The sequence below is a fragment of the Propithecus coquereli genome, unplaced genomic scaffold (assembly GCF_000956105.1).
Source record: "Propithecus coquereli isolate 6110/MARCELLA unplaced genomic scaffold, Pcoq_1.0 Scaffold195, whole genome shotgun sequence".
Taxonomy (NCBI): domain Eukaryota; kingdom Metazoa; phylum Chordata; class Mammalia; order Primates; family Indriidae; genus Propithecus; species Propithecus coquereli.
In genome coordinates this window covers 1695036-1713135 of record NW_012144411.1, presented here as the reverse complement: position 1 = coordinate 1713135, position 18100 = coordinate 1695036, and the positions used below count along the sequence as shown (strand labels likewise).

The window sequence follows — 18100 nt, the reverse complement described above, 5'->3', positions numbered from 1 at the left end:
AAAGAAGATATACAATCGGCCAATAAGCACATGAAAAGATGTTCAGCCTCATTGTCATTAGTGAAATGCTACTCAAGACCACAATGAAATACATTTATGCCCACCAAGACGGCTTGGACAAATACAGGTGTTGCCAAGAACACGGCAAAATTAGAACACTTATACACTGCTGGTAAGAATATAAAAATGGGGCAGTCACTTTGGAAAAGAGTTTGATAGTTCATCAAAAAGTTAAATAAAGAGTTACCATATGACCCAACAATTAAACTCTTCAGTATACCTAGAAGAGAACTGAAAACATACATATATTCACACAAAAACTTGTACACCAATGTTCATAGCAGCATTGTTTATAATAGCCAAAAATTGGGAACAATCCAAATGTCCATCAACTTATGAATGGATAAACAAAATATGGTACATCATAACAATGAGATATTATTTAGCCATAGGAAAGAATGAAGTTTTTATTGAATGCTCTGATGTTGTTTTTTTAAAAAAAGTGATGAAGTACTGATACATGATACAACATGAATAAACCTTGAAAACATGCTAAGTGAAAAAGCCAGACACAAAAGGTCACATATTATATGATTCCATTTATAAGAAATTGTCCAGAATAGGCAAATCCATAGATACAGAAAGCAGATTAGTGACTGCCAGCAGATGGGGGCAGGGGCAATAGAAAATAACAGCGAAATGGGTACATGGTTTCTTTTTAGGACTATGAAAATGTTTTGGAATTAAACAGTGACAAGGGAGATGGCTGCACACCTTGGTAATATAATTAAAAAACCATTCAACTGTACACTTTAAAAGGATAAATTTTACGGTATGTGAATTGTACCTCAATTTTTAAAAACTAAGGGTGAGTGGGGTCTGTAAGAATGTACTCCAAAATCTTAACAGTGATTCCCCTTTGGGAGGGAGATGGAATTAGGTGGTAGAAAGTGGCAGAGATTAAGTGAGACTTTTGATTTTTACTTGATATGCTTTAAATTTGTTTATTTTAAGCCTATGATTTTTTAATAGAAAAAAATAGAGAATATAGAAATATTTAGCAAAATTTGAGAGTTAGAAATATTCTAAATCCAAAAGATACAGAAGGAACAACTATGATGTAAAGGAAGGATTTTCAATTTATAAAATTTTGGTTTTAGCAGTGGAACTCTTTTGAAAAAGGAAATCTACAAATATGCAAGACATAAGAGATACAAGCAGAGTTACTTTGGTTGAAGGGAAATAAGGTATGTGTGAAGCCCACCCATTTTATCCCCTCTCCAACAGTTCCTCAAAGTATCCAATTACATAAACCTAGAAATATTTTACAGAAAATCAGTTGGCTGCTTAAAAAAAAACAATTAGGCCGGGGGCGGTGGCTCACGCCTGTAAGCCTAGCACTCTGGGAGGCCAAGGCGGGCGGATTGTTTTGAGCTCAGGAGTTCGAAACCAGCCTGAGCAAGAGCGAGACCCTGTCTCTACTAAAAATAGAAAAAAATTAATCGGACAACTAAAAATATATAGAAAAAAATTAGCCGGGCATGGTGGCACATGCCTGTAGTCCCAGCTACTCGGGAGGCTGAGGCAGGATTGCTTGAGCCCAGGAGTTTGAGGTTGCTGTGAGCTAGGCTGATGCCACGGCACTCACTCTAGCCCGGGCAAAAGAGTGAGACTCTGTCTCAAAAAAAAAAAAAACAAAGGCCAGGTGAGGTGGCTCACGCCTGTAATCGTAGCACTTTGGGAGGCCAAGGTGGGAGGATCATTTGAGACCAGGAGTCAGAAACCAGCCTGAGCAAAAGCGAGACCCCCACCTCTACAAAAAATAGAAAAATTAGCTGGGCGTTGTGGCCTGTGCCTCTAGTCCCAGCTACTCAGGAGGCTGAGGCAGGAGGATCGCTTGAGTCCAGGAGTTGGAGGCTGCAGTGGGCTATGATGATGCCACTGCACTCTACCTGGGGCAACACAGCAAGACTCTGTCTCAAAAAATAAAAAACAAAACAAAACAAAAATTAAAAAACATTTTATCTTCTCTAATTTTATGGCATTTTCTTTCTACCATTTTCTCAGCAATTAACTATATCTGATAACATTTTCCCTGGTGTTATTTAACAATTTTTGCTAATAACTCCTTATGTGTTGATTCTCCAACTGGATTACTCCCCTTTAACACTTACTATTCTTCTATAATGTTGAATTATTTTCTTAAACCTCTTATGCCTAAAGATATAAAATGAGACTCAGAAAGATCCAGCCTAAATACTTTCCTATATTTTGGCAAGTACTAAATATACAGTCCCAAATATACATGAATATAGTTATTAAAAACAACCAGTTAGGGTACAAATAACATTCTTTAACTATTAAATGAAAAATCCATACTGCACTCATCTTTTAGTGTTTATTGTTGTTATACTCCAACATATTTATGTTAAACTAGAATATCTACAATTATATTTCTTTCATTTGAATACCTTATCAACGTATACGGGATAATCCCTTGAAACCAGATTCTGGCATCTTTCTCGATTTCCAATCACCTTTCTGAATTCAAAGAGTCTATTATGGGAAAGAAGACAAAAAGGAAAATGATTCACCTTTTATATCACTTGTTATACCCATTACAATTGAGACTGATGAATAGTAACTAAAAATTAGCAAATCCAGTTCATAAGCCATATTATTAAAATTTCATTGTGATAATTAAAGATTAGGTTGTTGGTTTTTGTCAAACTGGACACTTTTCTCAGAAAAATGTGAGAAACAACATTGTTCAGAAAGTAATTAACACATAGAAGACCTAAAGGTACCTGTTGCGCTATAGGAAAGTCCCCTATAATATAGAGACAGAAATGATTTCAGGAGTTTTGCAGGGCAGAAATAATTTGAACGTGTTAGTTCACATATCAAAAGCTGCCTCACCTCAGGAGGGCATCTCACAGATCAGCAGCGCTTTCCATGGTGACGCTGGCTGTCTCAGACCTGTCGGTTTGCACCTTGCTTCTGTACGACAAAGCTTGGTATGGAGCCATGGGATAAGAACTGATCAAAGACAGACACCTGCGGCTAAAAGCAATTAGCCTAAGGGACAGTTCCTGCTTCACTCCTAACTACCTGTCTCAATCAACAAAAACTAGATAAAGAAATGTAGAGCCATATTTCTGTTTAACCTTTCTGCTAAGTGATAGCTTTATCTTAGAACTTAGAAGTTTGTCTTAGAAAGATTTTGTAACTGTTTGCTCACACAGATAGAGTTAATTAAAGGATCTCTAGAAGCTTTTTGGGAGACTTTTAACCGTAAAACGAACTATCTGTTATTATGTAAATCTGTTACCCCTGGCAACCAATCACTGTACCAATAAATACTGTTGTGAAACTTCACTCGTAGCCTCACAGCTCACGGGAATGCTGGAGGTCTCCCAATCCCCCAACTATTATAAAATGTATACTTTATAAAACTGTACTTTTGTCTCTGTGTATTCTTTTATTTCTATATTCTGTTATTTTCTATTTTCTATTATTTCCTTATCTCTTGGGATGACCCCTGCCCAAGGGACCTGATTTTTGCTGGAAACATAGCTAACTCCCCACAGTACCAATCCTGAAAATTCATTTTCTTAAATCTAGATTTTTCTATGATCTACGGTGTATTCCAGTTTTATAGCCACAAATTCAGGTTACCCAAGAAAACTCAATCCCTGGAAACTACATACAACTTTAATCAGGTTAATAATATTGAAGTTTAAAATCTAGTTTATGTTTCTGAGAGCGCTTTATGTTAAAACCTGAATTTTTATAGTAGTTCAATTTATGATGACATGGGCTAAAAATTAAGAGAAATAACTAAAAAGACTAAAGCAAAAAAATTATTTTTTATATAGTTTAATGTTTAATTTGCTGGACAATCACTCTATATTTGAGAGTAGAGGATTTTATAACTGAAATAAAATTTTGATATCTATTAAAAACAAATTCTGGAAAAGTTTTTATGAAAAATATGCTTACCTTTTGAGATCTTCTGGCCTTCCCCATCCTCTGATAAAAAGTTTTGTGAAGAGAAGTCTCCGATATATAATATCTAACTTGCTTATACCCATTAGTAGCAAACAAGCATCTGTGAAAAGAAAATTTAAAATGACTTTAAAATATTTTATTTTTTATCAAGGTGGCAGGTCAATTTTCTAACCATTTCTTTGAATATCAGGTAAAATTAAAGACAGTAAATCCTTGAATTTCTTCCTTTGGCAACAAGATACAAGATTTAGGAAAAAAAAGAACCCAGGCGAAAGTAGAGAAGATGTACAGCCCTGAGCTCCACTACATTGTGAATTCCTCTAAGGTAGGATCTTTCCATCCTCAATACAGTGACTAATATAAGTACCCAATATTTATTGGGTAACAATAGTAGGGGGATAATATTTATGAAGTACTATATCATCTGCCAGACACTATTTTAAAAAGTACAAACATATATCTATACTCTATCTCCCTCTCTCATTTAAACCTGCCAACAACTTTGAGGACAGATCTATTATCCCAGTGAAAATACAAGAAAAATGTGGCACAGAGAGGATAGATGATTTATAGTAGGTCACACAGCTAGTGGGAAACAGAGCTAAGATTCAATCCCGGGCACACAGCTCAAAACCTAACTACTATACTACACTGCTTATCCACCACACTATATGAATGAAAAATATTAATGAGTCACTGCTACTGCTTGTGTACCATTTCTCTATCTTTTTCAGATATTTCTAAAGACTTTTAAATATCTACCTCCATCTTTTCACTCAACTGATAGAAATGCAAATTTCCACTTTTTCCGTTTATCTACATAGAGTAAACCCTGAACCTGAATCAGGTTTTGCTCACAAGTCAAAAATAATTTGAAAAGATGGGATTGAATCTTAACTCTGTTTTCCACTACCTGTGTAACCTTGGGTAAATCTCTGGCACTCCTGACTGAAAGTTGAGGAAATCTGTGCACTTCACTACTTTCCATCTTTTCTCTCTGTTATGCTTCTAACTCTTGTAAATTATATCAATTCTATATTGTCAGAGTTTATATTCATATTCTTAGTCCTAGAGATAGTAGGATATTCAATGATCATTACCAATCCTTTTGCAGTAATTTATAAAATAGAAAATAAACAAAGAAAATCTATGAGAACCCAAAATAATTCCTTAAGAACAATAGTAATAGACATTTCAGATGGGTTTATAGCAAGAATGAAACTTACTACATTAACTAAATTAGAAAAAAGACATATCTCAGACATGTAAACAAAAAAATAGAGAATATTTGAAAAAATACAGCATCCAGAACTAATTATAAAGAAAAAAACCCTAGGAATATAAGGAAACACCCTTAAATTTACAGAGGATAACATCATATTTGGGTACATTTTCTCAGGACCTCTTGAGGCCATGTGCTTTGGGCTGTAGGTTACAGACATTCAGCTTAGAATAAACCTCTTTAAATGTTAAATTTTACATATATATATTTTATATATACAAAAAATCATATTTAATGATAAAACTTTAGACACATTCCCTTTAAAGTGAGGAATAAGAATGTCTGCTATTGTCATTTCCATTCTAAAATAGTACAGGATATCCTAAGCAGATGAAAAATAAAAACAAAAAGGTTTAAAGATTAGAAACAGGAAACCGGGTACGGTGGTGTGTGCCTGTAATCCTAGCTACTTGGGAGGCTTGAGGCAGAAGGATCACTTGCGCCCAGGAGTTTGAGGGCAGACTAGGTAGCATGGTAAGACCCCATTTCTAAAAAAAACACATGGGGGGAGAAAACTTGTCATTACATACAAAGGATATGACTATTACATAGAAAATCCAAGAGTCAAAAAGTATTATAATTTATTAGTTATTACTAAGTTCAGTAAAAGGTACCAAGGCAAGTGGTTATCCATGTGAAAAAAAAATTAAATCCTTACACCTTATACAAAATACACAAAAATTCCATATGATTAGAGAGCTAAATGTAAAAAGCAAAACTATAAACTTTCAGAACACAGAAAAGACTCAGAGAAAATACAGCAAATATTCCAAGACTTTAATGATTCAATACTTATTGAAGATGAGCTCCATTAAGAAAATAAAAAAGAGAAGCCAAAGACTGTGAGAAAATATTTGCAAAATACATATGTGATAAAGGACTTGTATCCAAAATATACAAAGATTCTTAAACTCGACATTAAGAAAGCAAACCCCATTAAAAAAAAATAAGCAAAAGATCTGGCCTCACCAAAGAAGATATACAGATGATAAATAAGCATTTGAAAAAATGCTCATTATCTTATGTCATTAGGTAATTGCAAATTAAAATAATGAGATACAACATGCCTATTAAAATGATAAAAATCTAAAAAAACTGACAATACCAAATACTGGTGAGGACATGGAGCAACAGAAACCCTCTCATTCATTGCTGGTGGTAATGCAAAATGGCAGTGACCTTGGAAAACAGTTTAGCAGTTTCTTACAATGCTAAACATAGTCTTACCACACAATCTAACAATCACACTGCTAGGTATTTGCCCAAATGAGGTGAGAGCTTATATCCACTGAAAAACCTGCACATGAATGTTTATGGCAGCTTTATTCATAATTGCTGAAAACTAGAAGCAAACAGGCATCCTTCAATAGGAGAATAGATAAACAAACTGGTATATCCACACAATGGAATATTATTAGGAGATAAAAAGAAAAGCTAAGCCAGGCATGGTGATGCACAGCTGTAGTCCCAACTACTCAGAGGCAAGAAGATCGCTTGAGCCCCAGAGTTTGAGTCCAGCCTGGGCAACATAGTGAGGCCTTGTCTCTTAAAGAAAAAAAGGTAAATGAGCCATCAAACCACCAAAAGACATGGAGGAACCTGAAATGCATATTTCTTAGTGGAAGAAGACAGTCTGAAAATGCTACATGCAGTGTAATTCCAATTATTTATATATAACATTCTGGGAAAGGCTAAACTATGGAGACAGTAAAAAGACCAGTGGTTGTCAGAGCTTCAGGGAGAAGGGAGGAGGGATAAATAGGTAAAGCACAGAGGACTTTTAGGGTAGTGAAACTATCCTGTATCATAATTGTAAATACTTGATATTATGCATTTGTCAGAACCCACAGAACTGTACAACATAAAGAATTAATCCTAATATAAATTAGACTTTAGTTACTCATAATGTATTAACATTGAGTTCATCAACAGTAACAAATGTACCACAAATGTTAATAATAGGGGAAATTGTGAAGTAAATGGGAAAAGGGGAATGTGGGAACTCTGTATTAACTGCCCAAGTTTTCTGTAAACTTAAAACTGTTATAAATAATAAAGACTATTAATTTTAAAAAGGTCTAAAAGATGATTTCCTTTAAGGTTTTTAAGACTAGTTCTAAAGTACCATTACATGTGAACAAATTCCATGAGGATTCCACACACAGCTTCTGCTACCATTATTGATTGATTGTATCAAGATATTATCATTGTACTGTAGCAATAATAGTACATCAATATTGTTGAATCTATCAAATATTAATCATACAGAAAGAATTCTACAGATTTTATTTCAATTTATTGTAGTTTATAGGAGGAAAATCATTTAAAAGAGGACATAAGCAAAAATAAATTTGAAAAATTTGTACATAACTCATTTATTTGCCACTTTGAAAAAAATATTTGAAAATTCTTCTAAAACATCCTAGTACTCTGGGAGGCCAAGGCAGGAGGATTGCTTGAGGTCAGGAGTTCAAGACTGGCCTGACCAAGAGTGAGACTTCATCTCTACTAAAAATAGAAAGAAATAAGCTGGGTAACTAAAAACAGAAAAAATTAGCCAGCCATGGTGAAAATGACTATAGTCTCAGCTACCCGGGAGGCTGAGGCAGGAGGATCACTTGAGCCAGGGAGTTTGGGGTTACAGTGACCTATGATGACACCACTGCACTCCAGCCAGAGTGAAAAAGCCAGACTAAATCCCCCCCAAAAAATGTGCAAATCATAAGTATAATTTGATTCATTCTTAAAAAGTGAACAATAATGGCATTTATGTGATATGATGGTTACAGTTAAAGGTGCTGGCAAGGAACAAGAAAGGCCTCATAGAAAAATCAAAATTTTACCTGAGTCTTTAGAGATTAATAAGGCAGACAGAAGATAAGCAAACACAAAGATGTGAAAAAATGTGTCATGCAGAAATAGTGTAAAGGGTCTGGCAAACAAGGTGTCAAACTAGAAATAAATATATATTCTATAGTGTTAGGATTTTAAGTCTTCATCAGATTTATAGCCAAAACTTTTTTACCATTCCATTAATTATTAAAATTAGGTTTACATGCATTCTACAAACTTTACTAAATGTTTACATAATCAACCAATCCATGTCATAACATCCAATAGAACTCCTCAACACACTGCATAAGGGTACAAATTCAATTCTTTAAAAACGTTAAATTGCGGGCAGGAGGGGGAGCTCCAATATGGCAAACCAGACACACCACCACCCAGAGCATCTTGGTAAGAAGGAGAAGTTTTAGATGAAAGAAGAAAAACAGACAGAGAAACACAGATTGGATGAGGGTTGGAAGGAATGGTGCCAGAACCTTCAGGAGACTCCACGGGAAGAGGTTGCAGAGCAGAACTGGAAGGAGAAAGGTATTGGTGGAGATCAACCCCCAAGAGGCTTTAAGTGTCCACCAACAGATGAAAGGATAAGCAAAATGTAGTGTATATTATACACACATCCACACACATGCATATACATACACACACACACAGTGGAATATTATTTGGTCATAAAAAGGAAGGAAATTCCGGCAAATGCTACACAACATGGATGAACTCAGAGGGCATTATACTAAGTGAAATAAGCCAGTCATAAAAAGACAAATACTTTATGATTCCATTAATATGAGATACCTAGAGTGTCAGATTCATAGAGATAGGAAGCAGAATGATGGTTACCAGGCACTGGAAATAAGGGGAAATGGAGAGGTTGGTTATTGTTTAATGGGTATAAAGTTTTGCTTTGTAAGATGAAAACTGGACATGGATGTGGTGATGACTGTACAACAACAGTATGAATGTACTTAATACCATTGCATTGTAGTCTTAAAAATTAAGATGGTAAATCTCATTAGTGTATTTTATCACAATAAAAAAATAGGAGAAAAATAGAATTGGGAGTTAATTTAATAGTCTCCTTGTAAAATTTTGGAAGTAAATTGATGCTTTCTTTTCCTCTTAACAGTGTTCTCCATTAGCAGAAATAATTCATTATTCATTAGAACGGGACTCAAGACTAGTTAATTTCTCTTCAAAAACAGCCACTGTATAATTTAATATTTGAAAGTTCCCTTTTTTTTTTTCTTTTTCTTTTTGGAGACAGGGTCTTGCTCTGTCACCCAGGCTGGAGTACAGTGGCCCAATCATAGCTCATAGCAGACTTGAACTCCTGGGCTCAAGTCATCCTTCTGCCTCAGCCTCCTGAGTGGCTGGGACTACAGGCACTTACCACTATGCCTGGTTAATTTTTCTTATTTTTTTGTACAGAAGGGTCTCACTATGTTGCCCAGGTTGGCATTTACTACTACCATGCAATAGTAAAATCATATAAGTATATGTAACACATATTTAAATTGCTTGACTAGTTTTTTCTTAAAGGGTAGATGTCAGTGTGGAATAATAAAGACTATATATATCTGGTCTTTGACCTTAGCTCCTGACATGGAGCTCCTAAAACCCTTGAAATTTCCTGAGTATCTTTGTTATGATAATGAAGTGACTCACAGTGCGCCCAGAAAGTTTCAGGATTGAAGCTGGTCACCAGAAAGACTAATTAGAGAGTTGGAACTTTGAGCCATCCTGACCTCCAGAGAGAAGAAGGGAGCTGGAAACTAAGCTTATGCACACGGCCAAACATTCAATAAATCATGCCTATGTTATGAAACCCCAATAAAAACTCTGAACACTAAGCCTCAGTGGAGGTTTTTGGTTAATGAACACCTTGAGGTGTCCGGAAGGTGATGTTCCCTGACTCCACAGGCCGTGGCAGTTCCACATTCCTTCCCATATCTTGCCTCATGTGTCTCTTCCCTGGGCTGTTCCTGAGTTGTAGCCTTAATAAAGCTATAATTTTAAGTATAGCAGTTTCCTAAATTCTGTGAGTCATTCTAGCAAATTATTGACCCACAGGGGTCTTAGGAACCCCTAAATTTGTAGCCAAGTTGGTCAGAAAGGTGAGTGCCCTGGAGACCCTGAAGTGAGTCTGAAGGACTGAACCCTTAACTTGTGGGGTCTGCACTAACTCTAGGTGGCTAATGTCAGAACTGAATTGAAGTACACTCATTTGGTATAGAAATCAAATAGTTTATTCTTCACCCAATTACCAAAATTCTGACTAGTATTACATATTCCAAATAGGAGGCCAACTCTTTGGACATATGTGGGGGTTGAGGGAGTTAGATAGCATAAGGAAAGATAATTCTGGGTGATGAATGATGATTTTAATTATTTTACTTCTTGGGTCTTTCTGGAATTGTTAAAATATGTAGCACTGATAGATCTTTTGTATATATTTATTAAACTGCAGAACAGTAGAATGTTATTATAATGCGGGACTTCATTATCTTTCTCAAGTATTATAGGCCATTTATTTTCTTGACAGTGGCAGGAAATGAATGGGGGTTAATATCTTCCTTTGTAACATCCGTGGCATCAACAGCAATAAACAGACTCCATGATAGTAAAAAAAATCAAAATAAAAAATCCAACACTCATATTTTATAGTAAGAAGAAAGGTAATATACTGCTTACGAGATATTCCATTTTTCTAAACTTCAATATTCTTCTAGGTCAGTAGTAGATAAAACCAAAGAGAAAGTATAGAGAAGTAGAAAGTTGCAAGGAAATCAAGAAAGCACCTTCCTAGGTGCTTAACTTTTCAAATATTTTGTGACGTTCTATTTTATTATGTGCCTAAATTGTTTAGTTACTCCTAATTTTCAACCCTACATTAGAAAACCTTCCCAAATCACTTTAATTCCCTGTGTAATAGGCCACAAAAGTCAGCATGCCAAATCTAGAGCCAGCATATTCCTTGCTATATTTACCTGCCAGTTGTTTACAAACGAGGAACAGAAAGCAAATCAAACACACATATATCTTACTATAAATTTGGCTCTGGGGTTTGGTGTAATACAGATCTTCTTAAATCCAATTTCAGTCCCAAGAACAACCTAAAAGATCAGGTTTTGCTAGGACCCTCTAAACACAAAGGTCTTTCTAAGCAGGGTGGGTTTGGTTCAGGATATCCAGTGCCGCTGCGAACAGATAATAATCCAAGCCCAGCGTAAAAATAACTCCAATTTACCAAAAGGAGGCACCATCTGGAGGCATGCCGGGTACTTAAAGCCCCTACATCAGGCTGGACTGACAGCAATGAGCTTCTGCAGAAACAGGACCCACGTCTGAAGTCATCTATGTTTTTATATAGCCAATGTGAAAGGGAAAAACAAAGTGAAACAAAAATAATTCTAGCATAGTGCGAAGGAATGAAAAGTCTTTCCTAGAAATGAGCTCTATTGCTAAAGTGTCACTCTATTATGCCAGCTAGTACTTTTATCTCCTATCACTCTGGTATCTAAGTATTTAAACAACATAACCCTAATTTTTTCTGAACTTTTATTCTCAATTGTTGATATATATCCCCAAGGCATAAATGAAATTTTAAAAAATACCACTATGTATAAGAATTTAATCCCCCACCAAAAAGAAAGACCTAATTTTTTATCTTGTGATTTCACTTTCAAATTACTTCTATCCAAGTTTAAATAGCTAAAGATACCTCAGATATCCTCTCTTAAAATCTACTACCCTAAGCATAACAAATTTAATTCCTTTTAATCTTACACTAAAGAAGAGTAGGGAAGTAGGAAGTTTGTTTATTTGTTTGGGAGGGGTGTAGATATCTATTCTGGGCAGTCATGTAAAGAAATCCAACAAATGGACTGTCTCATATCCTTGTGTGAAACATTGAGGAAATAATCTAATCTCTTTTCAAATTTAGCTCCTCTTTTCCATGGGCTTTAAAAAAATATATTTACTTTGGATGCTATGTGTGTGTGTTCCTAAGAAACACTTTATTTCTTTTTTTTTCCACTGGTACAATACACAGAGCTTATTTAGATTTCATCAGCTGTACATGTACTCATTCCATGTGCTTCTGTGGTCTGAAATCATCACTTGGAGATAGCAATGGAAAAAAGCAGTGTCAGAAGACCAGGGTTCCCACTAGCTATGTGACCTTGAGTAAGCCACCTGAACCTATGAACAGAAAATAATACCTGGTCTAATATATAATAGCAAATTATTTCATTTACATAAAAATTAAATACCTGTTTTGATATTTTTATTTATTTTTTGAGACAGAGTCTCACTCTGTTGCTGGGGCTAGAATGCAGTGGTATCCTCACAGCTCACTGCAACCTCAAATTCCTGGGCTCAAGCCATCCTCCTGCCTGAGCCTCCTGAGTAGCTAGGACTACAGGCATGCGCCACCATGCCCCACTTTTTCTTTTTTTTCTTTTTTGTAGAGATGAGACCTCACTATTGCTAGTGAGGCTAGTCTTGAACCTGTAGGCTGAAGTGATCCTCCTGCCTCAATCCTCCCTCCTTGTCCTCCCAAAGTGCTAGGATTACAAGTGTGACCTACTGCACCTGGCCCCTGTTTTGATATTTTTAAAGAGCTATGGGGAAAGATTCTTCTTGTCATTGTTTTCACAGGAAGCCTGGCAGTAAAGAGCACACAGCCTTTACAGTCAGGAGTCCTATGTTTCTTGAATTCCAGCTCTGTTGTTTGTTAGTTGTATTACCCTAGGACCCTAGTCAAGTTACTTAATCTCCTTGCCTTCAATTATCCTGTACACTTGAGACAATTCCCACCTCAGAGGATTGTTGTAAGGATGAAATGAGGTAATTATTAATAAATAAGCATTTATCTAACATATACTTATCTGGCAACCATTCTGCTTAGTGTAAAAAGTTAAAAGTTCCTCTGCTCACTGCATAAGTGCCATACACTGCTAGCCTCCAGGGCTTAAAAGACTACAATACATTATGGAGAGAAAATACTAAAGTTTATACCTATATATCTTCTTGGAACCAATTATAGGAATCTGACATGTTTTTGTGAGCTTACAAATGAATTTGTCAGACTGAATCTAAGTACAAAATATCAGGTCTGGATTCAGAAGATAATTCTTAACTAATAGAAAACACATTTCGAGTCTGCCTGTTTACCACAGCCAGTCTGACTGGCTACACACAAGAAAGTCACAAATGAGACAAAGAGCTGATGTGACAGCATATGCCACACACAACATTAACTAATATAAGACCTAGCATAAGGTAAGTGCTCATAAATATTAGTTGAAAGAATTGAGTTTGGGTACCAACGGTGCCATTTCCGCAAGTGACTCTTAGTTTAACTTCTCTGGACCTTACTTTTTGGTAAAATAGAAATGTGTCTGCTCTACCTATCTTGTAAGATACTTGTGATCAAATGAAATCACAGGAGATGTATTTAATGCTAGTAAAACGGTAATTTATGAAACACTTAATGCCTACCGCCACCAAATAGCCTACGAGACTAACGGTAGGGATAAGATATTAATATGTAACCACTAGGAAAGAAACAGCATCGGAATCTAGTGAAAAAACTGAACATGTTTTCTAAAAATGTCATCTTCCTTGTGATGAAAGGTGCTGGTCATTCCTAATCAGGTGCTGTGCCTTTTCTAACTCCCAGGTTACAACAGCAGGCTCCGCTGAGTGGCATTTTGCAAGACTCAGACCCCCAGTAAACGCTGGCAGCGGTGAGGATCGGCTCCGGGGCTCAGTAGGTTAGAAGCAGCGGACCCTTCAGTCCTGGCCCTGACAAGCACTACAGGTAAGGCTCCTTTGTAGTTAGCCGAGCTACAGAAGGAGAGTTTGCAGCCACCTCCACCTTCCACTGGGTAAAGGGACTACCCCGCCACCTCACCCCGGCCAGACAGAGCGCGCTCTAGACGCCAGCCTAGTCTCTCGCCCGCAGCCTCGCCACACGCCCCGGCTCCGCGCATCTCCCGCCAAGCCCCGCGCCCTCAGTTCCTGCCTCCCGGCACGTACACAGAGCGCTAAGAGGCGCGGGGCACGCGGCCTGGGCTGGCTACTTACTGATAGCCGGAGGACGCCTGCGTTCGAGCAGGCCGGGCCTCCCAGCACTGCCGCTCTCGGGGCTCCTGGGACTCGACTTTCGTCCGAGCCCCAGCCACAGAGACCGTAGCCTTTCTGGGAACTGCGGAGCGAGGAGGATGAGCCCGGGACAGGACGACCGTTTGGACCCGCCCCCGAGCCCTCCTCGACTCTGTCTCCCGCAGGCTGAGAGGCGGGGACCGAGGGAAGCGGCGGAGGACACAGAGCCCCGCCCCTTACCCTGTTTCGCCGTGTGCTGCCGGGCCTCCCACGAAACCCCTCCTCTGGCCTCGGGACGCTCCGCCCACTTCTGGCCGCCAGCTGCGCACGCGCACTTGCAGGCCTATTTTGACAACTTCACGGCGCTCGAGATGGGAGGGACCAGGTGTCGCGAGAGTTGGCCGCACGGCGTCTTGTCGGGGCTGTAATTACAGCCAGCCTGGGGATGGAGGCTGAACAAGAGCCACTTTTAGGCAACCGCACATGCGGAAGCAGGTGAGCAGATAGTGGTGAAAGGACACTTCATGGTTCTGCGCTGTTGAGACTGACTCTCTTCCGGGCGTCAGGCGCACTACGCCCAACCCTGACTGCCAGAGGGGTGCCAGGGCGGCGGGAGCCGGCGCCCGGTCGTGTGAGCCCGGGAGATTCACCCCCAGCTGTGGGGAAAGGGCGTCCGGTGGTGCGGTGCGTAGAGCCGGTTGGTTCGGGTGATGGTGCTGGAGAAACCCAAGCTGCCTCTTAAACTTTCTGTGCAACAATGTTGGAGGAGCCGAGCCACTGCATTCTGTATCAACTATAGCTGATCACTTTCCACATTTCACAAAAGTTTCGAAATGATTATTTTAATCAATACTTGGAGATACCAGTCTTAGTATTTTCCTACCTGATTGCCTGATAACTTCTTGATACTTTGTAAATAAACCTGTCTGAAATGGGCTCACCTTTATCCTATGCCAAATGTACAAATGAAGACTAATTTTTAAGCATTTAAGGAATAATATTTCAGTATTTTGATCCTTATAATTCTGGTTATTTTGATCCTAGTTTATGGACAGTGATTCAGAAATGTTTACACTTTGTCTCAGTACAAAATTAAGTATGTATTTTTGCCTTTAGGAAAACAGAATTAAGTATTATTTTACTTGAAACATATAATAATTTTATCAAGCAGATTAATAATCCATAGTTAAATTTCAACTGTCCACGACCATGTTAATTTTTACCCTCTTAAGCACCAAATCATTATTTTAACCACTTTGATTTCAAACCCTTTGGAAAATGTATTTCTCTGGTCCCTGATTTACTAAACAGAATGTATAGAATGAAATTTTGTCTTGATTTTATCTTGAGATCATTAAAATGAATATCAATACTGAAATATATTTTAATAGAGTGATGTCCTCAGGGCGTGTTGAGGCATTTGGGACTACTTGCTTCTGTACTAATTTATTCTACACTGCTATACTTTTTAAGTATTTATGTCTGCTTTTTAGTTTTTTTGCCTATTCTGTTCCTGGCAGACTTTTTGTTGCTGTTTTTGTTGCTTGCAGCATACTGTCTTCACTCAGTTTTATTTTAGGGCTTCTAATTTGCTATGGCTATTTTTTTTTTCTTGCAAATCACCTAAGATTCATAGTTTGCTGTGGCTTTGTTTGAAAACCACCTATCTATGCTTAGTAAAATTGTGTGTACTTAAAACATGGAGGTTCTGACAGAGCTAAAGATCTCTCCTGTTAGTCAAGTGCATACACTTGAATTCATAGACTTTGTGACACTTGGTTTTCTCATAATTCTTTTTCTTATTCCTGGTTATTAGTTGTTTTTCAGACGGGTGGCAGGATCTTTGAGTTCTGGTGGTTTTATGGTACATTCTGTCACCCTGTCCAAAAGGGTGATTGCTCTTAGCTTTGATTTCATCTAAGTGATTGATGATCATTAGGGTCTATCTAAATTCAGATGTTCCTGTTCATAACCAATAACTCTGATTGAGGTTCTGTATTTAGCATTTTAAAAACAAAAAGGGAATATTTTGAAAATAATTCCATAAGTATATGTCTTCAAAAACATAATTGTACTTATGTACAAGTAATTGGCAGGCCCTGTTCACTTTGAGTATATTGCGCAAACATGAGTCTAGCTCACCACCAACCCTTCCTCACTAACAAGGTTGGTTATAATTTGTTGGTCTCATGGGACTGGGTTCCTCTTAAGGCATCAGCACTTACCACTGACTCCCTCTTTAAAGCTTTATTTAAGAGAACAGGGGTTGGCAAACATTTTCTGTAATGGCCCACATTGTAAATGTTTTAGGTTTGTTCAGGCTAAGAGGCATAATCAAGGATGTTATACAGATAATTTAGATAATAAGAAAACAAATGCCACAAAACTTTTAGTAATGAGATGTAAACTATAATACTAAATGAGAACAATATAGGTCTATTAATGAGAAGGATAGAATTTTGGAGGGAATGACATTTTCCTTAATTGGAGTTCAAAGTTCATGTTTTCTGTCATCAAATTGATAACAAATATGCATCTGTATAAACCATTCTTAGCTCACAGAACATACAGAAACAGGCGGTGGTCTGGATTTGGCCTGTAGGCTATAGTTTGCTAACCCAGTGTTACTTACCAGTGCTTTCAAATTTTCTTTGCAACTTTAGCTTAGTCTCTGTAAAACAAATATTACTAGAGCTTCTGTCCTTATGGAGAATATATTTATAAAATATTTTCAGTTTATTTCTGTCTTCTTACTTCTATAGTTGTTATATCATTACACTGTTCTGTCAGTGAGCAAACACTTCTTTCTCTTGTCTTCTTTCAATATGGATTGTTTTTTGCTCAATAGTTCACAGATGCTGTCTTTGGTAAAAGTGTCATTTTATTTTTCCCCTTAGTAAACCCAGAGTTGTTTTTTGCAAATATAGCACTGCTACCTACCCAAGTCTCCTTGCACTGGATCTTGTCTTGTACTAGATCTGTTGAACCTAAATATGGCACTTTTTAATTTATTCCTGCAAAATTTTATGTATCTTATTTTGGTGATTAGTTCACTCTGGTATATTGTGTATGCCTCCTACTTTTTAAGTCACTTACAGGTTTGATAAACATGCTATCATTTGGGGTATTTCAGTTTGGGGTGTTTTACTTGGGCAATAATGTTGAGCAATATAAAACCCTGTAGCACTACAGTTCTACTTGAAGGAGGATCTCAGATGGGAAACTAATAGAATACAGCAGTGAAAATAGAAAGGAATCAAAAAAGTAAAACAAATTACCTTGGAAGTGCAGCATTCCTTTTTTATACCCAGGTGATCAAGGAAGAAGCCTATGGAACTTCAGTCTTAGCCATATGACATATTTGAATCATCGAAGTTAAGAAAATGTAATAAATGTGTTAACTTTTTTGAAGGATAATTATATTCTCCTGTGTTTCTATTCTCTCCAACAAGGAAGAAAGATAAATTTCTTCACTAAAATTATACTTTTTGAATTAAAAAGGAAGAAATACAATTTTTTATTTTGAAAAATTTCAAATCCATAGAAAAGTTGAAAAAACAGTGCAATGAACACCTGTATATCCTGTCACTGTTAACTTTTTCCACACTGCTCAAATCTCCTTCTATACACACATGCACCCCACATATTCCCACACCTATTTTGCCAAGCTACCCAAAAGGAGATTGTAGACATTGTGACATTTAACCCAAGTACTTTATTGTAGTCTCCATCTCCTAAGAACAAAGAAATTCTTTTACACAACCCCATCACTGTTACTACAAATAGAAATACAATACTAATTCAAGAATATAATGCAACATATAGTTTATACCTAAGTTTTTCCAATTGTTCCAA

General features: G+C 37.1%; 2 protein-coding genes across 2 annotated transcripts in view; one reads left to right on the top strand and one right to left on the bottom strand.

Moving 5' to 3' along the window:
- Nucleotides 1–14391, bottom strand: part of LOC105809468 (chromosome unknown open reading frame, human C4orf29) — a 63172-nt gene extending 48781 nt beyond the window's left edge. The window contains 3 exon segments of the mRNA XM_012643282.1: nt 2472–2556; nt 4003–4111; nt 14228–14391. Of these exon segments, the coding sequence (XP_012498736.1) occupies nt 2472–2556; nt 4003–4094 (177 nt within the window). The 5' untranslated portion in view covers nt 4095–4111; nt 14228–14391.
- A 163-nt stretch (nt 14392–14554) lies between these two features.
- MFSD8 (major facilitator superfamily domain containing 8) overlaps nt 14555–18100 on the top strand; it is a 33052-nt gene continuing 29506 nt past the window's right edge. Inside the window, exon 1 of the mRNA XM_012643298.1 lies at nt 14555–14740. Coding sequence (XP_012498752.1) covers nt 14691–14740 — 50 coding nt within the window. The 5' untranslated portion in view covers nt 14555–14690. The remainder of the gene's footprint in view (nt 14741–18100) is intronic.